We start from the raw sequence: 10,366 nt of genomic DNA on the forward strand, positions 1-10,366 counted from the left end.
TGATGTTTTCCTCTATGTGTCTGCAGCAGTCTGAATGTGTCTCAGACAGTCGCGCCTAACCTCTTAAAAAAGGAAGAGTCATTTTCGTGGTTCCAATGTGTCTGCTCTGGAATAAGAGAAGTGGCGGCAAGCGCAAGGAAACACTGCTTTCATGTAATTTGGACAATTATTTGAAGACACTGACTGTGCAGAGTTATGCTATGACTTGAAGCAGTATGCTCTGCTAAATGCTAACATATCATACAGTATCACAGTGAGTGTTGTTGCGACTCTTGTTCAAAGCGCATTTTAAATAACATACTATTTAAAATAATGGTTCATTATTCATTTTCTTACAGAGGTTTGGGTGAGAAGATCCAAATAACATTCTTACATGTCCATTCAATATGAAACTGGAGGCAGGTTAGCTTAGCTTGAATACCCTATACTGAAAACAAGATGAAAAGGCTAGTCTGGCTCAGTCAGCTCTAAAGCAAAATATTTTATTATGTTAGGACAGGGTTGGTTTAGCTGTATTCTATCTGTCTTTATGCTAAGCTAAGCTAACCGGTGGCCAGCTGTAGCTTTGTATTTATTGTACCTATGAGATTTTCTTAACTAAGTCTCAGCAAGAAAAAAACTACTTCTTTTTAATATTCCTTAAATAGTCAAATCTGAAAGTATGTTTAAACGACTGTGTATTTAAAACATAACCAATGGCTAACTTTGTTTAAACAGAATATTTTGTGCACTTTCAACCCCTACATTTCTTTTGGCACTGTCTTCAATAAGTGTTTATAACATCACAGTCTCAAGAACACAAACTCGACCACACACCCCGCCACACACACAATTTGACACATCCTGACAAAAGGGTGTATACTCTCAGATGAATCAAGTCTCCTGCCACAGATGACTTGTTCATCAATTCAGACTTGCGTGTTACTCCCTCCAGTCTCTCCACTATGACCTTGCCCTCCTGCCACGATGAACAATAGGCCTGCAGTCGACCGGCTCCAGCACTTTCCTTCACTTGGCTCTGGACCAAGGTCCATCACAATTCATGTGCTCCTCTGCTGTATTGTTAACCCAATATGGGGTCAGCAGATTTGTCCACCTCACATCCATGTAGGCTATTTATGTAGTGGTGGCGCAGCAGGGATAGAGGACTGCTGAGTAACCCTTGAGCAAGTGGGTTAACTACTAGTGGAGATGGTCAGTGGCTTACATTACAAGTCTGTGAGTGTACTGGGAAGCTGCCAGTGTCAGTGTGGGAAGCAGCGGACTATAACATGGATTGGCTGAGTATATTAAGTATAAAGTAAGGGTGAGTGGGTTAAAATGTTCTTATGAGGGGGCTATGAACAGGTAGTTTATGTAGCTTCATTTCAGTGTAAACTGTGGAGAAAAAACTGTGTAAAAGAACTGAAGTGACGGCATATAAATTACCCATGTAATTGTGTGGGTTGCAAAATGATTACACTGTAACAGTTTCCAGCTCACTCAGTGGAGTGTGAGACTCACCCAGGCTCCATAGCGACTGTTTCTGTCCACTATAACAGGACATTACAGTTCATCAAACGCACTGAGTCACTGCTTGTTTGCTGGTGCACTGTTATGGTGACCCTAGCGGTATCCTCCCTGTCAATCTGTCTCCACCCACTGACTTCTCTTGTTGCCCTCTACTGTATCGCCATGGAGACAGGAAGGCCTCTGAACTCCTACTAAGCTGTCAAGCCACAGTACATCCAGGGTTACCTCACCCCAGGGGTGAAGTGTGCTTTACTGTGCTACCTTGCTCCACAGACTCCACTAATGATAAACAGAAACTGTAACGCTATGTGCGGGCATGTGTGTTTTATAGCTGTTTTGGTCTCCATGCTGACTTATGAGCTTTGAACTGTGCTGAGATGAGGGCATTCCTGTTGTGTCGATAATACCTGATCCTTAACCATTATGCTTCCATAACCAAGTGTTCTGTAGGTGTTCGTTTTACTAAGCTAAAACACACACTGTGTTAAAGGGCTACTCCAGCTATTTAATATTGCACTTCCATAAAGTTGGGGCACTCACAAGAGAGATTATAAGAACATTAATGTATTCTTTTAATGCCTAGTATGAGGCCTACATTTCCCAAAATTCAGCTTGTACTTCTCACTAGACCACTTGCCTCATATATGCCCACTTCTTTGAACCCCAAACCCCAAGTCTATAATGCTTGCTCCCTGTTAAAAAAATGATATATGTATACATGGACAATTTTAATCAAACAATGAATTCCAACCATTTTACACACTAACAGATTTGGGTAAGTACTATTGCATAAGTTGTATAACGGGTTCTGATAAAAGTCTTTATATAATGACACTTGAGTCAGCATGGGTTGAGCCTGAAGGCTGGAGGTTTGAAAACAAAAAAGATCATTGGGTGCAAGGCGTTGAAGAGGTTATTAGACCTCTATAACCTGAACATCACCTTTGTTTGAGTCTAGCAGCTCGAGGCTACAGTCGCTGATACCGACACGGCACGCCCAACCTACACATGAACTGTTGGCTGTTGAGTTGCATTGTAGGGAATTTTGATGCCAGGCTTTGACAAGAGAGAAGAAAACATGGAATAAAAAAAGATATCTCTGCTTCTACTGCATTGATTTTGAGTCTGAAAATGTTAAGTGTGACATTTCATAATGTTAAGTTAAATTCTAAGTAGTACTCATCATGACTAGTTTGTTAATTCTGTTTTACATGTTTGTTGTTTTTTACATTCGTGTTTTTTTAGTATCATAATGATGTTCTGAAGACATTACCTACACACACGAACAATGCTCATATAAAATCGTACATGTGCAAGACAACAAAAAACAGCTACGTATGAATTAAGATCTTTCAACATGCACCCAGTAGACCAGTGACCTTAATATGATCCACCTGATCCAGGGGGGCCCGCACATGCAGGCACAATTCAGAATCCTGAGCATCGTGAGGACAGATGTACAGTAGACTTGGCCTCAGGCTCCTGTGGCGCAGTCAGCCGTGAACCGGCAGCGGCAACCGGATTGAGCCGGTTCAGTGTAATGGTGCCTTGCATTGCCTGGGTGTCCATGCGGGCTCAGCGCTCAGTCATTTAATCTGCATGCACAGGCTGGTCCCTGAGGGGGGTTGGTGTGGTGGGGGTGTGTTGGGGTTGATAAAGTGTGAGAGGGAGGAGCAGAGGAAAGAGGAAACATGAACTCCGCTTTGCGTGCAAACGTTACCGCCTGGTCCATTGTGAGTCTGATGCTGCTCACCCTGCAGGTTGTGAAACATGTTCCACTCCACCCGCCTCAATTTAAAAAAACAAAAGCAGATGACTTCTGTGAAGCTTTTGGGCAGATTCCAAAAGAATTAACTTGAGCTGGTGCTTATTTTGACATAAGAGCATTGTGAGTAAGAAATTAATGAGACATAAAAACAACTATTGCTCATATGTTACGTAAAATTAAGTCTATTTTTGTAAGTTTGTCTGATGATTATATTGTAAGAAAGCCAGAACCATGCTGAGTTTATAGTCTGCTTCCAATATATCATGATGCACTTCAACTATTTTACCCTCTTTCTGGGAAATCCTTCACAAATTAGCATTTTTTTAAACTATTACTTCCTATTTTCAACTCTTATTTATCATAATTGGTTCTGTTTTTACTGCCACAAGTGCACCCCCTGCCTGCACAGTGCACTCACAGCTGGATTTTACAACACATTCTCCTATAATACAGCTGTTTTCGGGACGATCAAAGTTCACCTGTATTACCGTCAAGCAATCAGACACAGCACCCACATTGCCAGTTACATCTGACTAATGCTGACTAATGCTTACCTGACCCCCCTTCATGAATACACACACACACACACACACACACATGCACACACATGCACACACAGTCCCCTAGAGACTACCTCTCTCCCAAATGTCCCTTCCTGTGCTCATGTTACATAAGCAGCCACTTGCTAAATAGACATACTGGGTGTTTGCTGCCAGCGACAGATTCCAGTGAGGCCCCGCAGTCAGATATAAACACATGCTTTTATGAAACACATTCTTTTACTGTAACTATACAGCCTAAAGTATGTGTGGAGTGTCATTTAACACAGTTTACCGCCATCGAGCTATGTCTTCCCGTCATCTGTACAACAGCTGTCCGTTTGTTTTCATGCTGAATATTTATGTTTCATGGACCAGACTTCCTTCACTTTTAACTGATTTAATCAGTGTTTACATCCTCCTCGTCTTCCCAGTAAAAGCATATCAATATTGCTTTCAAGACAAGGAATTGTGCAGCTGACTGTTAACTCGAAGGTCAAAGTCTCACCAGAGTTGTGAACCGTCTTCTGATAAAACAGTGTTGATCACTGACATGGTCTCTGGGACTTGTGCAGATTAAATAAGAAGAACAGCAAACTTCCGAAAAGCTCCAAGTACTTTTTTTTTTTTTTAGAGAAAAGCAAATATAATGCAAACTGAGATTTGCCAATCAGGAGCTCTGAATTATGAAGGATTTTATTTGTTCAAATGAAGTCATTTGGTCCTCTTACATCACTGGGCTTCAACTAGCGTCAATCTTTGTTCAAAGGTTTCTTTATCAGGTGATTTGTGCAATACATGGTTTCACTTAACTTCTCATTGTACATGACACATGTTGCAATGCTCAAATCTATGAAATGTGTACTTGATATGACTCCGAAAATTAATAACAATAACAAAAATATGAATAATGCTTCTGCACCCCTTTAAAGGGAGACAGCACTTTCATATTTAAGAGTGGTATGAATCTTCTCGTCTAAGAAAGCAAATAAGTATAATAATAAATGTACTTTAAGTTCCAATTTAAGCAATTATAATCATTATATATAAAGTTAATAAATGGCTTCTAACACACTATAACGTAGTTGTAAGCAGCTATGAAGACATTTTAACCATTACATACTGTTCTGACTCACAATTAGTCTTCAGACCATTTCACATTCACAAATTCCCCATCAGTCATTAATAAATGTTTGATTAATCCTTCTGTTTGATTAATCTTAAAAAAAACATTCATAATGACTATTTTATAGTCCAGGATTTTATACTCTATATTTTATAGAGTATTTTATTTTATTTTTCTAAACACAGGTCAAACTTGTATATTTATATATCTTAAAATGGGGGTCACATTGGGAAAAAGTTGGCTAAAATAAATATGTGTAGGGTGTTTTTACAGCTCCCAAATATAAAAAAGGGTCAAATTGACCCTGAATAGTTTGTAAGGGTGTTACTTATGGCCATAAGAGCAGTTACAGTCACTTATATCTGTGTATAACTACATTACAGTGTGTTATAAGGCATTTTGTAACTACACTGCGTCTGTGCTAAATAGAGAGACTTGCAGTTCAGTGTTATCTTGTAACTCTAAGCACAGACAAACAAGACTCTGTGCTAAGGTTGTCACACTTTGGTCTTTTAGCTCAGATCACACAGATCACTTTTCAGCTAAAAAACTCTGAAGTCACTCTGCTGCTGCTTGTGTCATTTGGGAAAGTACAGAAGAGGTGAAAAAATGTTTTTGTGTTTTATTTTCGTTTTACACAATGAGCGTCAGGCATGGGCATGCCTGTGAACCCTGCTTCTGAGGACACCATAGTAACATCAATAACAAGTCACGCAAAGAACCAGGAACATGATGACAACAGCAGCCAAATCAGCTCTGTGCACTGCATTAAAACCTTTTGTCAAATGATCACTCTGTCTCACAGGACTTCCATTTCAGATAAAGAATATTGTCTGAATGATGGATGTTGTAAAAAAGAAAAAAAAAGGCACGCTTCCGTTATGTAAGATTTATCTCATGGTGTGGTCATAAACTAATTTGGAGCATAGTTTTTTAAGGTGAAAGCTTTTGTAGCAGATGTTGACCAACACATCTCATATCTAAAGATATGGGCTTAGATTGACGTATAATTCTGGAGTAGGTTTTAGATTGTTAAAGGCTTACACTATCACATTTTATTGCTTAAAGTACTGTACAGTGCAACCATAAACAAAACCCCAAGGAGTGAAACAGCAAGATCGGTCTAGATAGATAAAGCTGCCTCCTTTTCCATGAGCCCTCTTATCTGTTACCTGGACTCTAATTTTAGGTACATTTGGGGAGTGTTACACAATCTGTGCCAAAGTGGGATTTTAAACATCTGTGCAGAGGAGAGGGAGTCTTATCTTTAAGGGAATACACAAGGGAGTAAACCTACTGTCTCCTGAGAGTCCCCACCTCCCCTGTGGATAAAAATGACATAACCTTTGACCCTGTTTAAAATTAGTGTCTCTTTTGTTATGATAAAGCCTGAATGCTTGGTGCGGACAGGAGATATAGGGTCAGCGACTCAAGGCTCCTGTTTCCTTCTACCCTCTGAAATCTCATTGTGCAATGCTCCTCTCCTGTGCCTCGGGACAACTATGGGATCATAAATATGCCATTTCCACCAACTGGGCCTTCTCTTTTCTTTTCTTTTTTTTTCTCTTTTGCTTTGCGGAAGTTGAAGTGACATTCCCCGTCTGCAGTCATAACTGCCATGCCAGCTCGAGACAGCCAGGTATCCTGTGGCGACACATTGTTCAGACAGACCTGGAAAACAAAGCTGTCAGTGAGGATCTGGGTATTGTTTCATTTCAGACTCTGCAGGAATCCTTGGTACATTGTTCAACCTCAGGCTCAGCATTCAAAGTCAATGCCACATACCGGGCATGAACTTCATTCTGTAGCACTCTAGGGACAAAAAATACCCTTCCTGAGCCCCTCATGACCATTGCTCCTAACTTTCTTTTTCCATATAAGGCACCGGGCTCAAGCCACACTTGCACAGGTGGCATTTAGTGGCTGTGCAGCGGCGGTGGTACTGACACGCCGTCAATGTTGTTTATAAGGAGAGTTGCGTCTCAAGGGGAAACGCCTTGGAGCTTTATCAGCGTAGATCAGCCAGACTGCATGGGCCACAGGTCAACTACAAGTTGTAAACACAACTCACTAACCCCCCTATCTTGAAGGCGAAGATGCAAGCCGAATATTTTTAGCACTGCTGACTGGAAAAGGGGGAGATGTAATCTTCTGTAGCAAAACCCAAAAACACTTACAGTAACTTGTTTGTAGACTTAACACACTGTATAATTGTTGCTGTGGTGTATAAAAAGAAACTATTAGAGCATTCAAATCATCAAAAGCATGGTTGCAGTATACTTAGACTATTCACCTCAGGTCTCAGGGTGAAAGGGGGGGATTTCCCAAAAGGAAAAATACAGCCAGTAAACACACACCTCTCTGAACAAAATAACAACTTTATTTATCTCATCTGTGGTTTACAAACTGGTTCTTCAGCATCATTATCCTCCGCAGAATAACAAGTCAAAGAACACAAATGAGTCACATGAGCCACAATTTCCTGTCTCCCTTGTTACATCTGTCATCACATATCACATCTTTGGTAATATTGACATAACAATCAATATACAGATGTTCAAAACATCATCATGCATTATACAAGAATACTGCATGCTTTCTTTTCTTCACATGCAGGGTATGGATATGGGTCCTTAAACGCATCATAATACAGACCACCAGGTTTCTTGTTGGTATTTTGTTGTTTTGGTGAGTGTTGAACTCATGGTTTGATCTAACATACAGAAAACCTGCGCAAGTGCCCAGAGGCCCTTAAGCAGAAAGGGGCCCTCAATGATGGGAGAAAAATTTGCAATTTATTGTCAGGCTCCACAGAAATATGACACAAGGCTTGACTCATTCTTTTGTTCGTAGTTATCATCACTTCATTGGAAATCAAGTATGTCCCAGTGAACTTTGGAGTTGAGAGGTTCTCATCTGACCACAGCATTGTCCATCTGGGAATACAAGTTGAAGAATTTGTTTCCAAGAAATTTAAGTCTCATTACTGGCAGTTTTATTTGTCTATTTGATAGCTGGGCAAATGATGATTGGTGAGCAGGCCACAATGGATTGTGGTTACTTTGAAAAAAATGTCTTTAAAACACATGCAGAGTATGGGAAGGGGTCCTTAAACACACCATAAAACGCATGGTTTGATCTAACATATGGACAATCTGTGCAGTGGACTTTAAAGGCTTGACTCATTCTTTTGTTCGTAGTTATTGTCACTTCGTCAGAAACGTTGGCAATCAATTAAGTCCAAGTGAAATTTGGAGTTAGGATATGCAGCATTGTTCACTTGGGAATAAAAGTAGGAAACTTGGTTTCCAAGGAATTTAAGTCTCTTGTCAGTTATATTTCTCTAGCTATTATGTGATAGCTGGGGGAGTAATGATTGGTGAGCAGGCCACAATGGACTGTGGTTACTTAGAAAACATTTCTTTAAAGTACACGCAGGGTCCACTTGGAATAAAAGTTGGAAAAGTTCCAAGAAATGTACATCTCATGATTCACAGAGTCATGCTGTGTGTGTGGGGAAAATGATCAACTAGTATGCGCTTCAGTACCCAGGGGCCCCTGAAGGTACTAATCCAGCCTTGGTTGAACTGTTTGTAAAGCCAGTTTAGATTAAAAACAAAAAACAAAACAAAAAAACAGATTGAATCTAGCCATTAAAATCCTTTACACTCTGGTACATAAACTATTCTAATGATTTTAACAGGGGGATCTCTAGTAAGGGGGTCTTACATGCTGCACTAAATGCTTACAGTGCAGTATTTCAGTGGCATTTGAGGCGGTTGGATGGGGTGATATTTTGCACACTGGTTTCATCATACAGTCGGCTGTGCTCTACTCTCCAGTGTACTGCTTGGGGGGAGGCGGCGCCTGTCTCTGCTTCGCGACTGCTGATGTCACCGCTGGAAGCGCGTCCTGCCAGAGCAAACCACCCACACATCAGCCCTATAAATACGCAGAGGCTCAGCTCTCCGGCACTCACTCATCCAAGCTTTCAACCTCGAAGTCGCTCCGGCGAAACCAGTGCGCACCAACTCATCCTCAGCGAGTTGGAGGGCCACTCTTGGAGCAGAACGCACGACATCCACCCGACAAACCAAAAGCCAAGATGTCGAGCTACGTCTCCTCTGAATGCCGCCGGGTCAGCCCGTCTGTCCACGGCAACAAATTTGACACTGCGCACCGCAAGAAAGCAGTGGCCAACATTTTTGAGAACGTCAACCAGGACTCTCTGATGAGGCTCTTCCAGAAAACAGGTGACATGAAGGCGGAGGAGCGAGTGAGGAGCATCTTCTCCTACACCCAGGACCCGGAGGAGACGGCCCGGGCTCTGATGGCTCTGAAGCAGCGCAAGAAGGACAAGTTCCTCCAGATCGCTGGCATGGTCCGACAGCTGCTCAAGCTGCGTTGAACGTCTCTTGTCGGCTCTTGTGTGAGCCGAATGTGAAAACACTCCCCCGGTTTGACTGGGCTGCCGCAGCAGGAACGGCTCACCTGACGCAAGGAAATGTGCGGAGGTGAAGAAATATGCAGCCGGGCCGCTTGGAGGGCAATCAGGCTGCAGCTGTCACCTCGTGGACGGAAGGTGACAGCAGGGGGTACCTGCTATGAGCGGATGGAGCAAGAAGAACAGAGTTGGGAATATGAAGGGGCATGCTTAAACGTCTTCCCTGAGACTTGAACCGATGAATGCATTCCTGTGTGTGGATGCTTGACTGTGAAGCAGCACCTGGTGCAAGGTGCACAACACTGCGCTGATGCTGGTGTGAAAAAAGCTGCACAAATGAGACTCTAATAGTGCCGAAGAAACTACATGAATGCCTGTCCTGAACACATGCCTTGTCTCTCAGCTTCACTGTGTTATATGAACACTATCATTAGTGGCCACTAATGTGTTTTTTTTTGTTTTTTGTTTTTGTCACAAACATGTTATAATGATGATTTGCATTTATGACATGTTTCTTTGTCTGTCATTTTTAAAATAAATTATTGTATTATAAACTAAAGATGAATGCTTGTTTGTCCTCATTGCACACTTTCTCACATGGTTTCAATAGTGTGATATCAATACTCAAATGCATCCTGTTCAGTTATGACTAGGCGGGCTATATGAGCTTAATTATTATCTCTAATGTGTTGTAGGCTATTAAGCATAGAGGAAACTAGATGAGACCAGTTTGAGTGGAGTTTCAGTGATGTTGACCTTTGTCACTCAAGGATTAAGGGTCCATCCATGAAGATGGGCAGCAAAAGAAAAGAAAAAGAAAAGAAAGGTGTGGCTGCAGTGAAAGTGAAATTATATTTCAACTCTGCCTCACAGTTTAACTTATTTTTCTAGTGAGGAAAAAATAGAAAAGATAAGCCTGAAAACCACATTTAATGACTTTCTTTTTAGCTATTTGACATATTACACATCTTAGCCAC

General features: G+C 41.4%; 1 protein-coding gene across 1 annotated transcript; it reads left to right on the forward strand.

The window, feature by feature from the left end:
• The first annotated feature begins 8,924 nt into the window (after nucleotides 1-8,924).
• Nucleotides 8,925-9,954, forward strand: tcima (transcriptional and immune response regulator a). Its single transcript, XM_053326243.1, has one exon. The coding sequence runs from the start codon at nucleotides 9,051-9,053 to the stop codon at nucleotides 9,351-9,353; it is 303 nt and encodes a 100-aa protein (XP_053182218.1). The 5' UTR covers nucleotides 8,925-9,050; the 3' UTR covers nucleotides 9,354-9,954.
• Nucleotides 9,955-10,366: the final 412 nt, after the last annotated feature.

This window comes from Scomber japonicus, chromosome 9 (genome assembly GCF_027409825.1).
Source record: "Scomber japonicus isolate fScoJap1 chromosome 9, fScoJap1.pri, whole genome shotgun sequence".
In the NCBI taxonomy this organism is placed as follows: domain Eukaryota; kingdom Metazoa; phylum Chordata; class Actinopteri; order Scombriformes; family Scombridae; genus Scomber; species Scomber japonicus.